This window comes from Lissotriton vulgaris, chromosome 2_1, assembly GCF_964263255.1.
Source record: "Lissotriton vulgaris chromosome 2_1, aLisVul1.2, whole genome shotgun sequence".
NCBI classification, from domain to species: Eukaryota; Metazoa; Chordata; class Amphibia; order Caudata; family Salamandridae; genus Lissotriton; species Lissotriton vulgaris.
In genome coordinates this window covers 2,135,183,126-2,135,207,100 of record NC_141687.1, presented here as the reverse complement: position 1 = coordinate 2,135,207,100, position 23,975 = coordinate 2,135,183,126, and the positions used below count along the sequence as shown (strand labels likewise).

Genomic DNA, 23,975 nt, shown 5'->3' with positions numbered 1-23,975 from the left:
GCATACTTTCCCTAACCTGTAAGACCCTCTACCCAAATGTATTTGTCTAATAGTTGTCCAATAGTTGGTGGATGCTTCCCCTAGGTTGGTGGATGCTTCTCCTTGTGGACACTATTCGCCAGCCAATAGTGTCCACAAGGGGAAGCATCCACCAACCTATTGGACAACTATTAGACAAATACTTGCAACCAAGAGTGATGAAAATGAGAACATACGTTAAGGACACTATCGACTTCATGAACAAATTATAAGGCATTAAGTTAACACCAGAAGAACCTATCTTACTTTGCACTATGGATGTCAAAGCACTTTACACCTCCACAAAGATGGGATTGAAGCAATTGAATACCCATTACCACAAACAGAGCTAGACGTGGAAATGAAAGTATTTTTGATGGAACTGCTATGTTTTACTCTATTCCACATCTATTTTAAATGGAAAGAACAATACTTTTTGCAACAATCGGGAACTTCCATGGGAAATTCGGCAGCACCTGCCTATGCAAACCTTTTCGTGGAAAGATATGAGGAAGAAAATATCCTTTCAAAAGAACCATGGAAAACATACACCAAACTCATCCTAAGATAAATAGACGATGTGTTCATAATATGGAGTGGACCTGAATAAACCTTAATCGAAGCCATTGCGGATCTCAATAATAAAAAGGATGAACGTATTAAATTCACATCTGAAATACAGGCTACTAAAATTACTTTCTTGGACGTGGAGATCACAAGAAATAACACAGGTTTCAATACGGATATATACCGCAAACCCAAGGATCGCAACAACCTCCTACATTATCACAGCTTCCACCAGGATAGGTTAAAAAAGCACCTACCATACTCACAAATGCTTCGGGTAAAAATAATTGTATCATCACCAGAAAGAGCTAAGTACCGCATTCAGGAAATGGAAAAAAGATTGACAAAGAGGGTACCCTCAGAATGTACTAGACCAAGTGTGCACAAAGAAACAGAGATGAACTTTTGGTAAGAACACCCAAAAAATAAAACACCCGGGTAGTAATAGTTTCCAAATACCCTACCAAAAGTAAGGCCTGTAAACACATCATCAAAAGACACTGGTCCATATTGGCACAAGAACAAGAATTCAATAATATATTCAAGGAGGAACTCATTTTTCGCATATCAGAGAGCGAACAACCTGGGAGAGATACTCAAGTCCAAACATTCCAATACAGAAGCAATACACAAAGGTATAATACCATGTAACAATTGCAGTAATTGCAATAATGTTATAAAAGGTACAACGATTACCCACCCAAGGAAAGGCCACAAGATTTAACTCAAAGTATCTGTACATGTGACCCGACGAACGTAGTGTACCTTCTTAAATGTCCCTGCGGACAAGGTTATGTGGGGAAAACAGAACGAAAAATTAAGAGCAGGATAAATGAACATAAATCTAATACATGCAACAAAAGGACAAAATCGACGGTGGCAAGCCATTTCATGGAAGGATCACACAACATTAGCCAACTCAGATTTACAGTATTGGAGATTGTACAAAAAACTGAAGGAAAAGATAACAACAAACTACTGCTGCAAAGAGAGAACTATTGGATACGCAGACTGGAAAGCCTCAAACCATTGGGGATGAATGAAAGAATCGAATATAGCTGTTACCTATAAACATTGATCAATGTATTTAGTTTTTCTAAGCTTCTAACTAGCCTCTGAAATATCTCCCTTGCCAACTGGATAGTAACAGGATTATTTTCTTTGTTTGATATATTTGAACTGAAGAAGTCACATCTTAATGCTTATATATTGCATCATCACTTTTTTAATATGTTAGAATTTTGGGTTTCGTCAACACCTTACTGTGAAACACATTACCCTGAGAATTAAGGTTTAATCACAAGTTATCAGGTTTTCAAGATGGCACCCACTATAGCAGCCTCATTAGTCCCTTTTCTCCGCACATTATAATCAGAGTCTATCTAGGCAAGATGGCCCCCACATTCAGCCCTTCATCTATATTTTTATGCATTACAAGATGGTCCCTATTTTTCAGCCTTCTACATATTCTAGTCCATCGACTATGTTGGCATTAATACAATGCTCGATAAACTCGTGAAGGATAACATTGTACACCCTACGCAATACCCCAAGTAAGTTGCGACGCTTATAGATTTAATTAGAGGCACTATTAGCGGTGCACGTTTCACCAAAGGACAATTCTCTGAGGTATAGCGCACAGTCGCGACGTGAACCGATCTGAGGGGCAGTAACAGTGAATTTCTTAGCATCTCATCACTTACTTTTATTAACGATTGCCCTACAACTGGTTCCGTATATTTTAACATTTGTTGCTGGACAACAAACGGGCCATATATGACCATCACACTGTATTTTGACTTTGCACGTTTAATCACATATTGTTCGAGAACCAATGGGTCACTTACTACTGTTCGAGCACAGCACTCAGACAGTCACAATACTGGCCAAGTCCATCTTTTTCACCCATTGAACTTATTCTTCTTGTCAGATTGACACCCTTGATTAACCATTCACTTTCGTTTTATATTGACGCAATATAGAGCACTATTACACACACGAGTGGGAAAGTAGTTTACATTGTCACTGTATCATCACTGCACTTTGGCATATGCTACAACACTTAAACCATTTATGTCCTCGTGTCTTAAATAGCTTAAAAATAGCATATAATTATTTTCAGAAACAGGTTCCTTGACAAAGGCTATTCATTAGCCGAAATGCATTGGATGATTCAATAACATGTATTTGGGAATATGAAAAATTGGAAAGATGAGTGAATTACAACTCGAAAAAAGAGAAAATTAAATAAAGAAATAATAAATGAGATATACGAAGAAGTTTTTTGATTTAACATTTGCTTTGAAAGTATTACAACCCCTGCAGGGGATACAGCAGTGACCAGGGGATGTTCCCTAAATTAGGGCACGCATTTTGAGACCAGAAGAAAAAGACAAATAACTGACGGGCAAGCTTGCTGGGACATTGGATGGCAAGGCTTGGGGCCCAAGTACCACGCTACATAGCCACAGTGGACAACAGCATAGACCAGTCCCAAAATGGGAGGTAGGTTGACAAATTGGGATTCACTACTTGAGCAAACTGGGATAATGAAACAATGGGGTGTTTAGAGGGCAAAATAGGGAGCGCAAAAGCTTGAACTCGATAAGCCTTACATGGCAATCCAGTTGAATAGAAGCATAATAACTAACAAAGTCAGAAGAGAATTCTGTCAATCATTAAATTACTATGTTGGTAGACTATGGCCAGGGAAAGGTGGGGGGAGAGAGGCAGCAAAAGTGAATATATATGAGGAACTAGGTAGGGTATTAAGCGGCCAATAGCCCATTATGCCTGTACTTATATGGACAGAATGTTTATTTTATAGTGATTCATTTTATGGCTGTCAAATAAAAACAGTAGTTGTAGTTGTGGCGAGACTGAATCCCAGCAGTCTGAATGTAGTCATGGGAAGCTGACATCACAGTTTTGGTGTTGTGCTGCCACTTTAAGCTATCTGGTGTCGAGGTACAGACAGGTAAGCAGGCCCCCCCGGGAGATTGGAGGTCTGGCCCAGCTTTTTGCCAGGGCCGGTTTGGTCCGATGTTGTTGCAGCGACCGATATTGCAGCTATGCTGCAAAAACGGCCTTGTAACAAAAACGGCCCCCAACCCAGAGGCCCACCGGGGAAATGCCCGGTACCCGCTACGGCCAGTCAGGCCCTGCAGGTAAGCATACACAAAAGGCAACACTGAGGGAGAAGAAAATAATACTTGGGGAAATATAACTTACCCCCATTAACTTGCCCTTGAATAGAGATCATTTTTAGTGGGAGGAAGCCAAAGCAACACCATAGTTTACTTGACAGGGCCGGAGTTTCCCGTCAAAACCAGAGGTGCATGTATGAGCAGGGTGCAGCAGGCCCGGTTCCAGGATTTTGTTTAGGGTGGGCCAAGGGTGCCTTTTGTTGCTTCTTTTGGTAGCCTACAAGCCTTAGATTCCATCATATCTACTTGCAAACAGTCACCATGATTCAATGGATCGATTCTGTGGGTGTACAGACCATATAGAAAGTTATTTGAAAATAAGCGCAATGTCTGGACCTAAGTGCAAACACTCAAATTCCAAAAGGCCAGGCTTCAAAACAAGTACTTCCAGGCCCGATTATCCACTTTTCTACCATCCCGCTCCTGTGCACCTTATCTCACAGCTGAGCTTGGGCCCCACCCCCATATCCCAGACGAACTCAAATGCCCTCTATGAAAGTAATATCCCCCCTCTGGTTAATGCTCTCTACAAAGATCTATACAACTGGGGCAGATTAGCGATCTCCTGGTTATGCAGGCTCAACTGCCTTAAAATTAACTTCATACCAGGACTACTATATGTTTTTCAGACTCTGCCCCCAAATCGATGCAGGTACAGCTAAGAGACAAATGTAATGCTTCCTCTGGGGAGGGAAATCACCGAGGGTGGATTGGGCATCACTGTTTCGTACAACAGCTGTAGGCGGCATAGGTTTCCCAGACAGCTCAATTCTAGCAGCACAGATACGACCCTACAGTCCAAGGCGAACATGCTTTCTCTGCAGCAATTCCCGGAGGCCTCCTATTGTTACCCAAATCAACCGGGGTGACTACTATCATTGACATCTATGCTCCTAGGATCCTTACTGGGGAGACGTGCGCATTCGGCACAAGTTCACTTCCTATCATTTTCCTCTTACGCCGCTTGCAAACAACCCTGCCTTCCTCCCAATCACAGGTTACCCTAGTTCCTTTAGGTAGGGCCAACCTTCGAGATGTCTATGTTGACAGGGACTAGGGGTCAAATGGAGACATTGCAGAGAAATATACATTACCACGGCAAGAGGCATATTGAATAAGTCAGGCATTACATTGGTGACCCACAGCAGGCAGGACCATGCAAAGGGAGGAAACACCCATAGAAACTCTATATCTTTTTTTGATTCTGATTTTATAATATATGCCACAGGTGTAAAATGGCTATTATATCCATGACTTTACGCCATTGAAAAACCTATGCATATGTGCCGCAGTGGGAAAGAGACCTGGGTACAGAAATCACAGATGATACCTGGGGAACAATCTGGCAGAGTGCCTCCAGGTCCTCTATTTGCCTCCGTTACACAGAAAACTCATACAAATAATCCGTTGATATCTCACCCCAGTATGGCTTCATAGGATGTTTGGGGATCAGAGAAATAAATGTTGCAAGGACTGCGGTGGTAGGGGCACACTTTTGCACACTTGGTGCGCTTGTCCAGCAATACAGTTATATTGGGACGCAGTCTTAAGTATAATACACTCCATCACCAGCGTCACATTGCCACATGACCCGCTCCTGGTTCTCCAGGGCAACCCGGGTGCGGACAGACTTTTCCCCACTACAACTCTGCAAGGCAAACTCTGTTCCGACTTTCTCGTAGCAGCAAGATTGAGGATTACTCAGATGAGGAAGCAACCACAGACACCCTCCATGAACATGTGCTGGAGGAAGATATGGTCTGTATACACCATGGAAAAACTCACCACCATACTACAGGTAAGAGTTGCTAAATTTGACACGACACGGCGTTCAATCACCACTTACATAAAGTGCCAGCAGAAGACAGGGGGTCTTCACCTTATCATGTCAAAGACATTAAAAGCATCTAAAAGATGGACACTGTCTGGCCCAGAATCGATGAGTGACCCACTCACTGACGAAGAGTTGTGAGACTAGTCATTCGTAGCCTGGGGTTAGGCGCTGCGAGGGATGAGCCCCTTTCCCCACATTAAGTTATGCTTTTTTCATAGTAGAAGACTATCTGTTTAGCAATGCTACTATAGAGTGACAACGATATTTCTACTGCCCTGCCACAACCCGTTACCTTTATGCTTGTCATAGAATATGTCAGAAGTGTGTCATGTTCTTCAATCATAACATGTTAAATAAACGTGTAAAAAAAACAAAAGAACGTCTGGCAATCAGGTTGCGGATCGCCTTCATAAAGGAACAGCAAAATTCTAGATTAAAACATTTTACTCTCACCACAAGATTTAGAAGTGTGTCCACATAAAGGGAGGTGGTTGGCTTTAGACTTTATTTCCCCCCCCCCCCCCGAAAAAAAAAACCTCACAAATTTAAATTTAGTGCAAGAGAATTAAATGAATCTATAGATCAATCCATCAACTGTTTGGGGTGCTATGCTGAACTATATGTTTACACAGGTTGAAAATGGGTAATTCCAATCCCCGATGAAAAGGAGACTGATCACTGTACACGTTTTTTGGACTAATGCTACATAATAGGCTTAATATTCCTTGTTCTGTCTATTTTTAACTGGTGTACATATTTACTTAAAAATAACAAAAGGAAAAACGCGAAAGTGACTCTTCCAAACACTTTTGACTCGTTTTCCCTCCTGCATCAGACCATATTCTACAAAGACGTCTTTTGCTCAGTATTTCTCCTATTTAATTACTCACTTATCTCCACGGTAACCTGCACTTCCAGTTGCATACATCTATGTCCCTGGCCGCCCTGGTTGTGGTGTAGACCTTCTTTGCGGCATTTTGACAATACACACATGAAATCTCTCCATTGTGGAAATGGCAAACTGAAGATGTACAGTCACCATCTATAGATGCTCAGTAATTTAAAGTGGAGGCAACCATTTAGCCACTAAGCACCCATGCACCAACTAAACACAATACATCATTAAAAGCCATCTGGAATCCGATAAGAAAAAGGTTTTGACAAAGAGAATTTTATATACATATTTAAAAATAATTTTACGCTACCTGCCCATAACGGATCGCAATTCTTGATCCTCTGGTATGGTCAACGAGAACACCTGAAAATACAAATAGTACAACTGGAGATCCATAGTAAATTGTTCATTATATGCAACAGAGCATGATTAGCAATGTGGCAAAAGTTTCATTACAACATAACTAAACATTATACATTTTCAGGTCTTTGAGGGATCAACCCATTTCATGCACAAGACAGTGGCTTATCCTCAACAATTTTGACAGATCAATTAAATAAAGACTTATGAACAGGTTGCATACTTCCAACATGCAAGGGGTACTTGGCCAGTAGACAGCCAGGAAAGCGATTCCTTAAAATTTACCAACCTCTTGCGGTCCATACAGGTGTCTACCAAGCAATTTCCTGGAGGACTGTCTCACATGCCTTTTGAAAGACAGAAAGGGGGGAGTGGGAAGAGTAGGAGGGGTATCTGGAGAGGAAGATGAGGAAAAAGGAAAGATGAGAGGGGAGAAAGTGCAGGACAAAAAAAGAAGGCGGTGACGAGAAAGGAGAGTTTATAAAGGGAGCCAAATTACATATTTTAATTGTGAAATGACCAGGGTCAAGTGAAGGGAGAAATGGGGCAAGATGGGATGGACTGGTGACTGAAAAGAGATTGATGGTGCGCTGAAGGCCGCACACCAGATTGGGAGGGATCGATGCAGGAGAGGGAGTTACAGTACTTTTGAGAATTATCCTTGAAACTTCTATATAGCACGGGTAAATCTGCAACACTAAAAAGAAAACATTTCTACACCCTTCTGAGGATTTATTAGACCCCTCAGAAGATCCCGGGGTTTGCAAAAAATCAGGTCCCTTGTTGTAGAAGGTGTGGCTGCCTCGAGCCTAATGACAAGCATATATTTGTAGCCTGCCCCTCTATCTCTGGCTACACTCTATCACACCTTCCCCTCTGTTGTGACTGATAGCCATAGAATGCACCTGTAAACTGGATGTTGAGTGTTCTTCTGGTAGGAGAACGGGTGGTATATGGCATAGCCTGTTGAATCTTAAAAAGCAAAACCCACTCCTACGATTACAGCACAGTGGACAAAGTGGTTCGGGTTGTATCACACCTCACATCCAGACTTGGCAAACCTAACGCATAGGGCATATGGCACCTCCCTACTGTTATACGTATCCTCTGCATGGTGGTATGAGGCCATAAAAAAAAGAGATTGATGGTGGAGAAAGTGGAGGAGAAAGAGGGAACAAAGACAAGGTTAGAGAGTTAGGAGACAACTGGTAAGATGAGTGTGTGTAAAGGTACGATCCAGAGGGAAGGTGTAAGCAAGAAGATATGAAGTACAAGCATTTGCAATGCAATAGGTCTCGCATTAGGAAAGTTTGAGCTATTGGTATTGTAAATTACACATGTTTTACTTATGTGTTGGTTTTGAAAATAGCGAAATTAATAGCTTTGTCATTTACAATGCCAATAGTTTTAAGTTTTGCAAATGTGACAGCTATAGCATTCGTAATGCAATATGTGTTGTATTTACGTGACTTAGATGTATTGATATTATAAATAACAATGGCTTTTAATTTTTTGAAATAATTAATACTTAAAAGTTATTGTAATTTATAATGGCAATAGCTTGAATGTTTGCAAATAACTTTTGTAAAGATTATGTTCAGTGTAATTTATTGTGACGAAAATCCAAGAACAGAAGTGAAATATTAGCATCTTTTTGTGACATTTGTAATAAAGCTTGAAACATTGAGAGGACATATTTGAACCAGTTGTTGTTGACTGATTGCACAGATTGATGCTGTGGTGGCGCTGAGTAATGTTGTGGTGGCGACGAGTGATGCTGTGGCGTTCAGTGATGCTATGGTAGCGCATAGTGATGTTGTGGTGCCCCTGAGTGGTGATGCTGTGGTGGGGGTGAGTGATGCTGTGGTGATGCGATAGATTGACAGAGTGAGTGCGATAGATAGATAGAGGGAGGGCGATAGATAGAATGAGTGTGATAGATAGAGTGAGGACGATAGAGTGAGGGCGATAGATAGAGTGAGGGCGATAGATAGATAGATAGACAGATAGAGTGAGGGCGATCGATAAATAGACAGATAGATAGAGTAAGGGCGATCGATAGATAGATAGCTAGAGTGAGTGCGATAGATAGAGAGATAGAGTGAGGGCGATAGATAGAGTGAGGGCGATAGATAGATTGAGTATGGGCGATATATAGATTGAAAGAGAGAGTGAGGGAGATAGATAGATAGATAGTTGATAGAGCGAGGGCGATAGATAGAGTGAGGGCGATAGATAGATAGAGGGAGGGCGATAGAGTGAGGGTGATAGATAGAGTGAGTGCGATAGATAGATAGAGGGAGGGCGATAGATAGAATGAGTATGATAGATAGAGTGAGGACGATAGAGTGAGGGCGATAGATAGAGTGAGGGCGATAGATAGATAGACAGATAGAGTGAGGGCGATCGATAAATAGACAGATAGATAGAGTAAGGGCGATCGATAGATAGATAGCTAGAGTGAGTGCGATAGATAGAGAGATAGAGTGAGGGCGATAGATAGAGTGAGGGCGATAGATAGATTGAGTATGGGCGATATATAGATTGAAAGAGAGAGTGAGGGAGATAGATAGATAGTTGATAGAGCGAGGGCGATAGATAGAGTGAGGGCGATAGATAGATAGAGGGAGGGCGATAGAGTGAGGGTGATAGATAGAGTGAGTGCGATAGATAGATAGAGGGAGGGCGATAGATAGAATGAGTATGATAGATAGAGTGAGGACGATAGAGTGAGGGCGATAGATAGAGTGAGGGCGATAGATAGATAGACAGATAGAGTGAGGGCGATCGATAAATAGACAGATAGATAGAGTAAGGGCGATCGATAGATAGATAGCTAGAGTGAGTGCGATAGATAGAGAGATAGAGTGAGGGCGATAGATAGAGTGAGGGCGATAGATAGATTGAGTATGGGCGATATATAGATTGAAAGATAGAGTGAGGGAGATAGATAGATAGATAGTTGATAGAGCGAGGGCGATAGATAGAGTGAGGGCGATAGATAGATAGAGGGAGGGCGATAGAGTGAGGGTGATAGATAGAGTGAGGGCAATAGATAGAGTGAGGGCGATAGATAAAGTGAGAGCGATAGATGGATAGATAGATAGAGTGAGGGCGATAGATAGATAGATAGATAGATAGATAGATAGATAGATAGATAGATAAAGAGCGATGGATAGATAGGTAGATAGATAGATAGATAGATAGCGACAGTAAACATCCCGTATTCGAGGAATTTACTGTGTGCAATTGAGCACCTGTGTTATGCTACTAACAAAAATTAATTTGCAGATATTAATCACTGTAACCAAACAAAAGGCATGTGGCCTCTGGCTTCAAAGGCACAAAACCTGAGTTCAGATCTTAGTTCCTGCACATAGGCAAAGCGTCTTATCTGACAGTTTTGTGCTTTCTCAGCGGGCGGGCACAGTGAGTGCTGAGAAGCCGGACTACCAGTTAAGCGTGGGCGGAAAATCCGTTCCGCTCGCGGATTTTGCGGATTTTCGGGAAATCCGCGATCCGCGAGATTTGCGGATTTCCCGCAAAATCCGCAAATTCGCACGCAGCGGATTTTTTTGGCGGCGCGCGGCGTTGGTGATACAATTTTTGCGGCGCGCGGCGTTTATCATCGTTTGCCGAGTTGTTTTTTTCGATAGTTTGCGAGTGCTGCGCCATTTTGGATCTTGCTGTGTGATCCCGCGGGAATTGGCGAGCGCGATTACGTCATCGCGGCTTGCCAGCGATAGTTTGTCAACGCGAGTACGGCGAGATCACGTCTCGCGGTACTTCGCAATTGCGAGATTTGAGATGCGGCGAGCGAAAATATTAATTTGCAATTCTGCACAAGAAATCCACCAGCAAGCAGCATAAACCTTCTAGAAATGATGATTTTTATGTGAATAACTCCTTAGTTTGACATTTGCCTGCACTTTTTTAGCGAGGAGTCCATTTTGGGGAGGGGGGCAGGGGGGTGGGAGGAAGGAAGTGCCCCATAGTCTTCAACTTCCTGTTCCTGTTCAGCAGGCTCCTCCCAGTGCTTTGTCCATCTCCTGGTCACTTTTCATTCGGATGTGGACCTGGAAGGATTACTTTTTGTGGATGCTGCTGGATCTTTGGATTTGAGGCCTTTTTGACTTTCTTTGGATCACTGTTGGATTAGAAATTTTACAAGTAAGTTTGTTTGGGGCATTACAGTTGCTGCAACTAAAATTTTGGGATTTTCGATTTTTGGGCTGTTTTGGGGCCTTTTCCCCAGGGGTACTCAGTGGTGGGTGGACTGTGGTTGTCTTGAACTTAAACATCATGGAGGCCATAGATGAATTGGGATTGTGCTGATTTTTCTGTGTTTTTCGATTTTTTTTTTTTGTAAAATTTTGTGTTTTTCGATTTTTGACCTGTTGTTGGGGCCTTGACCAGGGGTAGTGAGTGGTGCATGGGCCTAGTCTTTCTGTGGGCTGTCTTGAATTTAAACATCATGGAGGCCATGGATGGAATGGGATTGTGCTGATTTTGCAGTGTTTTTCGATTTTTGGGCCTGTACTTGTGGCCTTTTCACCAGGGGTATTTGAGTCTAGCATGGGCCTAGTCTTTCTGTGGGCTGTCTTGAATTTAAACATCATGGAGGCCATGGATGGAATAGGATTGTGCGGATTTTGCAGTGTTTTTCGATTTTTGGGCCTGTACTTGTGGCCTTTTCACCAGGGGTATTTGAGTCTAGCATGGGCCTAGTCTTTCTGTGGGATGTCTTGAATTTAAACATCATGGAGGCCATGGATTGAATGGGATTGTGCTGATTTTGCAGTGTTTTTCGATTTTTGGGGGTGTTCATGGGGAGGGACATGCCATGTGGCTGGTGGCCATTTTGAGTGCAGCTACAGGCACTGGCCATGTGCTGGCAGGCAAGTGGCCATTTTGAATGCAGGCTTTGTTGTTAGGCCTCCAACCATTTTGCCTACTTTTCAACCTTTATTTATGCCCAGGGGTAGTGAGTCTTGCATGGGCCTAGTATTTCTGTGGGTTGTCTTGAATTTAAACATCATGGAGGCCATGGATTGAATGGGATTGTGCTGATTTTGCAGTGTTTTTCGATTTTTGGGCCTGTACTTGTGGCCTTTTCACCAGGGGTATTTGAGTCTAGCATGGGCCTAGTCTTTCTGTGGGCTGTCTTGAATTTAAACATCATGGAGGCCATGGATGGAATAGGATTGTGCTGATTTTGCAGTGTTTTTCGATTTTTGGGCCTGTACTTGTGGCCTTTTCACCAGGGGTATTTCAGTCTAGCATGGGCCTAGTCTTTCTGTGGGTTGTCTTGAATTTAAACATCATGGAGGCCATGGATTGAATGGGATTGTGCTGATTTTGCAGTGTTTTTCGATTTTTGGGGGTGTTCATGGGGAGGGACATGCCATGTGGCTGGTGGCCATTTTGAGTGCAGCTACAGGCACTGGCCATGTGCTGGCAGGCAAGTGGCCATTTTGAATGCAGGCTTTGTTGTTAGGCCTCCAACCATTTTGCCTACTTTTCAACCTTTATTTATGCCCAGGGGTAGTGATTCTTGCATGGGCCTAGTATTTCTGTGGGTTGTCTTGAATTTAAACATCATGGAGGCCATGGATTGAATGGGATTGTGCTGATTTTGCAGTGTTTTTCGATTTTTGGGCCTGTACTTGTGGCCTTTTCACCAGGGGTATTTCAGTCTAGCATGGGCCTAGTCTTTCTGTGGGCTGTCTTGAATTTAAACATCATGGAGGCCATGGATGGAATAGGATTGTGCTGATTTTGCAGTGTTTTTCGATTTTTGGGGGTGTTCATGGGGAGGGACATGCCATGTGGCTGGTGGCCATTTTGAGTGCAGCTACAGGCACTGGCCATGTGCTGGCAGGCAAGTGGCCATTTTGAATGCAGGCTTTGTTGTTAGGCCTCCAACCATTTTGCCTACTTTTCAACCTTTATTTATGCCCAGGGGTAGTGAGTCTTGCATGGGCCTAGTCTTTCTGTGGGTTGTCTTGAATTTAAACATCATGGAGGCCATGGATTGAATGGGATTGTGCTGATTTTGCAGTGTTTTTCGATTTTTGGGCCTGTACTTGTGGCCTTTTCACCAGGGGTATTTCAGTCTAGCATGGGCCTAGTCTTTCTGTGGGCTGTCTTGAATTTAAACATCATGGAGGCCATGGATGGAATAGGATTGTGCTGATTTTGCAGTGTTTTTCGATTTTTGGGCCTGTACTTGTGGCCTTTTCACCAGGGGTATTTGAGTCTAGCATGGGCCTAGTCTTTCTGTGGGCTGTCTTGAATTTAAACATCATGGAGGCCATGGATGGAATAGGATTGTGCTGATTTTGCAGTGTTTTTCGATTTTTGGGCCTGTACTTGTGGCCTTTTCACCAGGGGTATTTGAGTCTAGCATGGGCCTAGTCTTTCTGTGGGATGTCTTGAATTTAAACATCATGGAGGCCATGGATTGAATGGGATTGTGCTGATTTTGCAGTGTTTTTCGATTTTTGGGGGTGTTCATGGGGAGGGACATGCCATGTGGCTGGTGGCCATTTTGAGTGCAGCTACAGGCACTGGCCATGTGCTGGCAGGCAAGTGGCCATTTTGAATGCAGGCTTTGTTGTTAGGCCTCCAACCATTTTGCCTACTTTTCAACCTTTATTTATGCCCAGGGGTAGTGAGTCTTGCATGGGCCTAGTATTTCTGTGGGTTGTCTTGAATTTAAACATCATGGAGGCCATGGATTGAATGGGATTGTGCTGATTTTGCAGTGTTTTTCGATTTTTGGGCCTGTACTTGTGGCCTTTTCACCAGGGGTATTTGAGTCTAGCATGGGCCTAGTCTTTCTGTGGGCTGTCTTGAATTTAAACATCATGGAGGCCATGGATGGAATAGGATTGTGCTGATTTTGCAGTGTTTTTCGATTTTTGGGCCTGTACTTGTGGCCTTTTCACCAGGGGTATTTCAGTCTAGCATGGGCCTAGTCTTTCTGTGGGTTGTCTTGAATTTAAACATCATGGAGGCCATGGATTGAATGGGATTGTGCTGATTTTGCAGTGTTTTTCGATTTTTGGGGGTGTTCATGGGGAGGGACATGCCATGTGGCTGGTGGCCATTTTGAGTGCAGCTACAGGCACTGGCCATGTGCTGGCAGGCAAGTGGCCATTTTGAATGCAGGCTTTGTTGTTAGGCCTCCAACCATTTTGCCTACTTTTCAACCTTTATTTATGCCCAGGGGTAGTGATTCTTGCATGGGCCTAGTATTTCTGTGGGTTGTCTTGAATTTAAACATCATGGAGGCCATGGATTGAATGGGATTGTGCTGATTTTGCAGTGTTTTTCGATTTTTGGGCCTGTACTTGTGGCCTTTTCACCAGGGGTATTTCAGTCTAGCATGGGCCTAGTCTTTCTGTGGGCTGTCTTGAATTTAAACATCATGGAGGCCATGGATGGAATAGGATTGTGCTGATTTTGCAGTGTTTTTCGATTTTTGGGGGTGTTCATGGGGAGGGACATGCCATGTGGCTGGTGGCCATTTTGAGTGCAGCTACAGGCACTGGCCATGTGCTGGCAGGCAAGTGGCCATTTTGAATGCAGGCTTTGTTGTTAGGCCTCCAACCATTTTGCCTACTTTTCAACCTTTATTTATGCCCAGGGGTAGTGAGTCTTGCATGGGCCTAGTCTTTCTGTGGGTTGTCTTGAATTTAAACATCATGGAGGCCATGGATTGAATGGGATTGTGCTGATTTTGCAGTGTTTTTCGATTTTTGGGCCTGTACTTGTGGCCTTTTCACCAGGGGTATTTCAGTCTAGCATGGGCCTAGTCTTTCTGTGGGCTGTCTTGAATTTAAACATCATGGAGGCCATGGATGGAATAGGATTGTGCTGATTTTGCAGTGTTTTTCGATTTTTGGGCCTGTACTTGTGGCCTTTTCACCAGGGGTATTTGAGTCTAGCATGGGCCTAGTCTTTCTGTGGGCTGTCTTGAATTTAAACATCATGGAGGCCATGGATGGAATAGGATTGTGCTGATTTTGCAGTGTTTTTCGATTTTTGGGCCTGTACTTGTGGCCTTTTCACCAGGGGTATTTGAGTCTAGCATGGGCCTAGTCTTTCTGTGGGCTGTCTTGAATTTAAACATCATGGAGGCCATGGATGGAATAGGATTGTGCGGATTTTGCAGTGTTTTTCGATTTTTGGGGGTGTTCATGGGGAGGGACATGCCATGTGGCTGGTGGCCATTTTGAGTGCAGCTACAGGCACTGGCCATGTGCTGGCAGGCAAGTGGCCATTTTGAATGCAGGCTTTGTTGTTAGGCCTCCAACCATTTTGCCTACTTTTCAACCTTTATTTATGCCCAGGGGTAGTGAGTCTTGCATGGGCCTAGTATTTCTGTGGGTTGTCTTGAATTTAAACATCATGGAGGCCATGGATTGAATGGGATTGTGCTGATTTTGCAGTGTTTTTCGATTTTTGGGCCTGTACTTGTGGCCTTTTCACCAGGGGTATTTGAGTCTAGCATGGGCCTAGTCTTTCTGTGGGCTGTCTTGAATTTAAACATCATGGAGGCCATGGATGGAATAGGATTGTGCTGATTTTGCAGTGTTTTTCGATTTTTGGGCCTGTACTTGTGGCCTTTTCACCAGGGGTATTTCAGTCTAGCATGGGCCTAGTCTTTCTGTGGGTTGTCTTGAATTTAAACATCATGGAGGCCATGGATTGAATGGGATTGTGCTGATTTTGCAGTGTTTTTCGATTTTTGGGGGTGTTCATGGGGAGGGACATGCCATGTGGCTGGTGGCCATTTTGAGTGCAGCTACAGGCACTGGCCATGTGCTGGCAGGCAAGTGGCCATTTTGAATGCAGGCTTTGTTGTTAGGCCTCCAACCATTTTGCCTACTTTTCAACCTTTATTTATGCCCAGGGGTAGTGAGTCTTGCATGGGCCTAGTATTTCTGTGGGTTGTCTTGAATTTAAACATCATGGAGGCCATGGATTGAATGGGATTGTGCTGATTTTGCAGTGTTTTTCGATTTTTGGGCCTGTACTTGTGGCCTTTTCACCAGGGGTATTTCAGTCTAGCATGGGCCTAGTCTTTCTGTGGGCTGTCTTGAATTTAAACATCATGGAGGCCATGGATGGAATAGGATTGTGCTGATTTTGCAGTGTTTTTCGATTTTTGGGCCTGTACTTGTGGCCTTTTCACCAGGGGTATTTGAGTCTAGCATGGGCCTAGTCTTTCTGTGGGCTGTCTTGAATTTAAACATCATGGAGGCCATGGATGGAATAGGATTGTGCTGATTTTGCAGTGTTTTTCGATTTTTGGGGGTGTTCATGGGGAGGGACATGCCATGTGGCTGGTGGCCATTTTGAGTGCAGCTACAGGCACTGGCCATGTGCTGGCAGGCAAGTGGCCATTTTGAATGCAGGCTTTGTTGTTAGGCCTCCAACCATTTTGCCTACTTTTCAACCTTTATTTATGCCCAGGGGTAGTGAGTCTTGCATGGGCCTAGTCTTTCTGTGGGTTGTCTTGAATTTAAACATCATGGAGGCCATGGATTGAATGGGATTGTGCTGATTTTGCAGTGTTTTTCGATTTTTGGGCCTGTACTTGTGGCCTTTTCACCAGGGGTATTTCAGTCTAGCATGGGCCTAGTCTTTCTGTGGGCTGTCTTGAATTTAAACATCATGGAGGCCATGGATGGAATAGGATTGTGCTGATTTTGCAGTGTTTTTCGATTTTTGGGCCTGTACTTGTGGCCTTTTCACCAGGGGTATTTGAGTCTAGCATGGGCCTAGTCTTTCTGTGGGCTGTCTTGAATTTAAACATCATGGAGGCCATGGATGGAATAGGATTGTGCTGATTTTGCAGTGTTTTTCGATTTTTGGGCCTGTACTTGTGGCCTTTTCACCAGGGGTATTTGAGTCTAGCATGGGCCTAGTCTTTCTGTGGGCTGTCTTGAATTTAAACATCATGGAGGCCATGGATGGAATAGGATTGTGCTGATTTTGCAGTGTTTTTCGATTTTTGGGCCTGTACTTGTGGCCTTTTCACCAGGGGTATTTGAGTCTAGCATGGGCCTAGTCTTTCTGTGGGCTGTCTTGAATTTAAACATCATGGAGGCCATGGATGGAATAGGATTGTGCTGATTTTGCAGTGTTTTTCGATTTTTGGGCCTGTACTTGTGGCCTTTTCACCAGGGGTATTTGAGTCTAGCATGGGCCTAGTCTTTCTGTGGGCTGTCTTGAATTTAAACATCATGGAGGCCATGGATGGAATAGGATTGTGCTGATTTTGCAGTGTTTTTCGATTTTTGGGCCTGTACTTGTGGCCTTTTCACCAGGGGTATTTGAGTCTAGCATGGGCCTAGTCTTTCTGTGGGCTGTCTTGAATTTAAACATCATGGAGGCCATGGATGGAATAGGATTGTGCTGATTTTGCAGTGTTTTTCGATTTTTGGGGGTGTTCATGGGGAGGGACATGCCATGTGGCTGGTGGCCATTTTGAGTGCAGCTACAGGCACTGGCCATGTGCTGGCAGGCAAGTGGCCATTTTGAATGCAGGCTTTGTTGTTAGGCCTCCAACCATTTTGCCTACTTTTCAACCTTTATTTATGCCCAGGGGTAGTGAGTCTTGCATGGGCCTAGTCTTTCTGTGGGTTGTCTTGAATTTAAACATCATGGAGGCCATGGATTGAATGGGATTGTGCTGATTTTGCAGTGTTTTTCGATTTTTGGGCCTGTACTTGTGGCCTTTTCACCAGGGGTATTTCAGTCTAGCATGGGCCTAGTCTTTCTGTGGGCTGTCTTGAATTTAAACATCATGGAGGCCATGGATGGAATAGGATTGTGCTGATTTTGCAGTGTTTTTCGATTTTTGGGCCTGTACTTGTGGCCTTTTCACCAGGGGTATTTGAGTCTAGCATGGGCCTAGTCTTTCTGTGGGCTGTCTTGAATTTAAACATCATGGAGGCCATGGATGGAATAGGATTGTGCTGATTTTGCAGTGTTTTTCGATTTTTGGGCCTGTACTTGTGGCCTTTTCACCAGGGGTATTTGAGTCTAGCATGGGCCTAGTCTTTCTGTGGGCTGTCTTGAATTTAAACATCATGGAGGCCATGGATGGAATAGGATTGTGCTGATTTTGCAGTGTTTTTCGATTTTTGGGCCTGTACTTGTGGCCTTTTCACCAGGGGTATTTGAGTCTAGCATGGGCCTAGTCTTTCTGTGGGCTGTCTTGAATTTAAACATCATGGAGGCCATGGATGGAATAGGATTGTGCTGATTTTGCAGTGTTTTTCGATTTTTGGGCCTGTACTTGTGGCCTTTTCACCAGGGGTATTTGAGTCTAGCATGGGCCTAGTCTTTCTGTGGGCTGTCTTGAATTTAAACATCATGGAGGCCATGGATGGAATAGGATTGTGCTGATTTTGCAGTGTTTTTCGATTTTTGGGCCTGTACTTGTGGCCTTTTCACCAGGGGTATTTGAGTCTAGCATGGGCCTAGTCTTTCTGTGGGCTGTCTTGAATTTAAACATCATGGAGGCCTGGGATGGAATAGGATTGTGCTGATTTTGCAGTGTTTTTCGATTTTTGGGCCTGTACTTGTGGCCTTTTCACCAGGGGTATTTCAGTCTAGCATGGGCCTAGTCTTTCTGTGGGTTGTCTTGAATTTAAACATCATGGAGGCCATGGATTGAATGGGATTGTGCTGATTTTGCAGTGTTTTTCGATTTTTGGGGGTGTTCATGGGGAGGGACATGCCATGTGGCTGGTGGCCATTTTGAGTGCAGCTACAGGCACTGGCCATGTGCTGGCAGGCAAGTGGCCATTTTGAATGCAGGCTTTGTTGTTAGGCCTCCAACCATTTTGCCTACTTTTCAACCTTTATTTATGCCCAGGGGTAGTGAGTCTTGCATGGGCCTAGTATTTCTGTGGGTTGTCTTGAATTTAAACATCATGGAGGCCATGGATTGAATGGGATTGTGCTGATTTTGCAGTGTTTTTCGATTTTTGGGCCTGTACTTGTGGCCTTTTCACCAGGGGTATTTGAGTCTAGCATGGGCCTAGTCTTTCTGTGGGCTGTCTTGAATTTAAACATCATGGAGGCCATGGATGGAATAGGATTGTGCTGATTTTGCAGTGTTTTTCGATTTTTGGGCCTGTACTTGTGGCCTTTTCACCAGGGGTATTTCAGTCTAGCATGGGCCTAGTCTTTCTGTGGGTTGTCTTGAATTTAAACATCATGGAGGCCATGGATTGAATGGGATTGTGCTGATTTTGCAGTGTTTTTCGATTTTTGGGGGTGTTCATGGGGAGGGACATGCCATGTGGCTGGTGGCCATTTTGAGTGCAGCTACAGGCACTGGCCATGTGCTGGCAGGCAAGTGGCCATTTTGAATGCAGGCTTTGTTGTTAGGCCTCCAACCATTTTCCCTACTTTTCAACCTTTATTTATGCCCAGGGGTAGTGAGTCTTGCATGGGCCTAGTCTTTCTGTGGGTTGTCTTGAATTTAAACATTATGGAGGGCATGGATGGATTGGGATTGTGCTGATTTTGCAGTGTTTTTCGATTTTTTTGTGCTCTATAACTGAACTGATGTTCCTCTGTCTTCCTTTTTTTTTAGGTGCACAAGACTCAAGAGAACCACCAGTGCCAGGAAGAAGTCCTGCAGCGGTGTGTGTGTGCAGCATAACGTCACGCGACGTCACGTCTGGCCTCAGACAACTCTACAATTCGTGCAACTGCGGCCTGCTGTCTGACCTGCTCTGAAGAAGATGGCCCCAAAGAAAGTTCTCCGTAGCTCCTCTAGCAAGAAAGTTGCTAGTAAGGAGCAGAAGAAGCAAGTTACCAAGGAGGCTGGTGTGCCACCCGCCACTTTTTTTGGGAGCAAAAAAAAAAGTACGCCTGCAGCAGCAGGATCTGCTGGGGACCAACCTGAGAGCAGCACCCCTGCTCCATTGGGTTCAGTGCCTCCACCACCACGCCAACTTAAGTCAAAGCCCTTGAGTGCTTCAGAGGCAGTCAGTGTACTTCTCCAATCACCATCGACCAGTGATGTTGGCTCATCGCAAGAAAGTAGCAGCAATGTCCCTGAATCAACACAGGTTGTTGTAACTCATCTGACAAGTGTTGAACAACCACAGCCGCAACAACAACACCATGTGCAAGTACACGCCCAAGTACATGTGGAAGGAGAGGCAGCAAAAGGAGATGCGCAAGCAAAGGTGCATGGACGTTCACAAGTGCCCACAATAGTTGTTCCTCCCGAAGTAGGGGCACATTTGGAAATCGACAATGAAGCTGAGGTATCATTGGAAGCCACTCCTCCTGATGATCATTCATTGTCTTCCACATCCCTAGCAAGGAAAAGATCAAGGGGGGTGTCTACATCTTCTTCAAGCCCACCTCGTTCTGGTGCAAGTGATCTGTCTTGGGAACCACCACAACTGCGGTCTGACAGTGAGGCAGAGGCACACCATGATCTGCCACCGGTACCTAAGCGTAAAAGGAAGGTCGTCCAAAAACTCAAACCTATGGAGTGTGATGAGGCTCAACAAGAAGTGACAGATACTGCTGGTGATGAAGCCTCTCACGATGACGACGAGCCAGTCATCACAAAGGTCACTGCAGCCCCACCGGGCATGCAGCAAAGAGACATTTTGACCCTATCCCGAGAAGCTGCTGAGCGTGATGATGATGTCGGCGAGGAGGCAATGGAAATGGAATCATTAGATTTGGAGTTAAGTAGTACACCAAAACCTACCGCTTCCATATTTCTTCGCAAGAAGGTACCCACCTCGTCCTCGACCTCAATTCGCGGTGGTGAAAGTGCAAAACGTACTGAAGTTCGGCAATCCACATCCTCCACTTCATCTGTCATTAGCAGCAGGACCACCACCACCAGTATCGCCGCCTCCTCCGGCCCCCGAAGACATTTCAAGTCTCCAGTTTGGGACTTCTTTAGTGTTTGCCCAAAAAAGGAAAACATAGCCATTTGTAGCCTTTGTAAGCTTCGATTTAGTCGTGGTAAGCTTGGTTCTAACTATGGTACCGGAGGCCAGAGAGGTCATCTTGAGAGAAGGCACCCTGTCGAATGGTTTCCGCACCTAGAGGCGGTCAAGAAAGCCGGAATTGCACGTAATGAAAACGTTGATTTGTCATCTGCTGATGACGAGGAGGTAGAAGACGATTCAAACACTTCACTTACACCCAGTTCCCATGTCAGCAGCACACCCCATGGGAGCCACACTAAGAGTGTGGGAGAGAGTGAGACATCAATGCGGAAAAGTTCATCAGCGAGCGTAACTGGGTCGAAGAGATCATCATCATCCCGTAAATCATTGGTCCAGGGCAACATTAAAAAGATGTTGTTTACAGAAGCGCAATATGAACGCAACCACCCAATGACCCGTCTGTATAACACTAAGCTGGCTAAAATGCTAGCTCTGGACCTTCTCCCTTTTTCTTTTGTAGAAGGGGTTGGTTTTCTAGAATTAGTGACAGCGCTCTGCCCTAAATGGAAGGTTCCTAGCCGGTTCTATTTTGCCCGAGTTGCGGTTCCAGCACTACATGAAGATGTTCTGAAGGTGATTGGGGAAGCTTTGCAGAAGAGTGCTGTTCACACTATACATCTGACAACAGACATGTGGACCAGTGGCGCAGGCGCTGATTACATGTGCATCACTGCACACTGGGTCTCTTTTTCAGGGGCTAAAGCAAAGCTAAACTCAGGTGTTGACACTAACATTGTTTTTAAAGGTGCTCGGAAACATGCAACACTAGCCATGTTTGGTTTGGAGAAACGTCACACAGCAGAAAACATTTTGGATGTCTTTAACACAAAGGTCCTTAACTGTCTGTCCCCACTAAAACGCAAGGTTGGTTATGTTTCCACAGACAATGGCTCCAATATAGTTAAGGCCATGAGGGACGGTTACTATTTCAGAGTGCCGTGTTTGGCGCACTGTATAAACCTGGTTGTCCAAAAATTCTTGGGTAATAAACGCAGTGCAGCGTACAGTGTATTGGAGAACTGCCGAAAAATTTGCAAGCATTTCAGGCATTCTTTTAAGGCCCGCAAGCAGCTGAGGAGCATGCTATATCAAAGTCAAATGCCAGTGAAAGCACTCATCCAGGAGGTGGTAACACGTTGGAACTCAACCTTCTACATGCTTGAGCGTCTGTATGAGCAGTATACGCAACTCGATCAATATTTCTTGAAAGAGGGTATAGAGGAGCTGAGGATGGGTGGGCCGCAATGGAACATAGTTGAAAGCCTAACACGCATGCTTCGTCCTTTTGAGGTCTTCACACGTGCAGTCAGCAAGGAGGACTCTAATTTGGGAAAAGCTATCCCATTGTTGTACATGCTGGAGGACCAACTGAAGGAGGTGTGTTCTGTGTTTCGAAAAGATGACAAAAAGAAAGACTCTTTGCTTCTGGCTGAGAAATTATTAGAGCTCCTACAAGGTGATGAACGTCTTCAAAAGATCCACTCAGAACAGCATTACATTTGTGCTACTATTCTGGATCCACGCTACAAAAAGGCGCTGGCAGGCAGAGCATTCTTTCCTTTTGCTGATGAAGATGTTACAAAGTACAAACGTTGGCTAGCCTTGTCAGCCAAGAAGTTTGAAACAGAACGGCTGGAAATTGAAGGAAATGGCAGTACATCAGCAGGCCATCCCCAGTCAAAACAATCCACTTCTGCACCTGTGGCTGTGGCACAAGTGACCTCTCAGCCGTTAAAGACACCGGCAACCGGATCATCTGCACGAAAGACAACAGAAACATTGGAGGCTGAAGAGGATTGGCTAGCTCTGCGTGGGTTTGGTTCTCAAAAGGTCAGAGGCACAGCAAGAGCTACGCAAAGTGGAGGAACCTTGGAGGAGGACCTTGAGTCGATGGTGAAGGACTATCTGAATGACTCCACAGAGGTCTATGTTAATTCTGACCCATTGGCGTATTGGCATGGGAAAAAAGAATTGTGGCCACAGCTCACCAACCTGGCTTTAAACTACTTGTCTTGCCCACTCGCAAGTGTGTCTTCTGAACGGGTTTTCAGTGCGGCTGGTGGGATTGTAACTCCCAAACGGAGCCGCCTCTCGCCCAAAAATGTGGAGAGGTTAACAATGATCAAGATGAATCAGCACCTCATACCACCAGATATAAGAGTACGAGAGAGCGTGCCGGATGAAGAGGAGGTGGCCAGCACCATAGATGAGGGAATTTCTACTCTGTCAGGTGGCACTGACCTCACCCGGGCTGAATTCGCAGAGTATGATGACGAAGCCTTATTCTTATTCCTGGACCGTGATACCGACTTCGAGCCCTGAAAATGAGACAACGAATCAATAACTTTCTTTTTCATCCTTATTCACTTTTATTCCTGTGTGTCTGTCTTTCTTTGTTGTGCACAGTTAATATAATTCAAACTTTAATCAGATAATCACAAAGACAAGCCCATCAGCAGAACTGTCTTCACTTGTTTGCTAATTTATTTGAAGGTGCCGCAGTCTGCATTCCTCAGGTTCACAAGTTCAGAAGAACATGCTCCTCTATCCTCCTCCTCCAGAGTCCAGACTCCTATTTCCATCAAAGCAGAGGGCTGGTTTACGCCCAATGAAGAAAGACTCAGCACTTGTGGGGGTGTTGTTCTACCTCTTTGCAGGTGAGTTGACGGGTCTGGGGCCATTGCTGGGAAGCACTAAAAGTGGTTTGTGCCAAATCCGAGGCGGAAATTTTTTTGTGTTTTTGATGACTTGCTTGCCTTTGAGGTGCTCTTAGGGGGGGTTCCGTCTGTTTGTGGGTGAGTTTCGTGGTCTGAGAGCATTGCTGGGACACTCTAATCTTGATTGCATTTGCTTTTCAGGAAATCCGTCGTGCCAACCCCGACTTATGGCCTAGCTACGCAGCGCGTTTGGACCGAAGGCCCAGAAATATTGCAAGTATGAGATTTTGCTTTTGGCCTGTTTGGGGGTGTTATGCTTCTTGGCGGGTGGGTTGCCGGGTCTTGGGGCATTCCTGGGAAGGTCTAATACCGGGTAGAAGTGGTTGGGACAAAATCCAGGCCGATTTTTTTTTGGGCTATTTCAGA

The 23,975-nt window shown here is 44.5% G+C and overlaps 1 protein-coding gene across 2 annotated transcripts in view; it reads right to left on the bottom strand.

Annotated features, from left to right (window-relative positions):
* The window catches only part of LOC147733823 (uncharacterized), a 452,276-nt gene that overhangs the window by 241,032 nt on the left and 187,269 nt on the right, over positions 1-23,975 (bottom strand). For both annotated transcript variants that reach the window (XM_086958409.1, XM_086958408.1), the window contains one exon: positions 6,831-6,883. In XM_086958409.1, the coding sequence (XP_086814535.1) occupies positions 6,831-6,883 (53 nt within the window). The remainder of the gene's footprint in view (positions 1-6,830; positions 6,884-23,975) is intronic.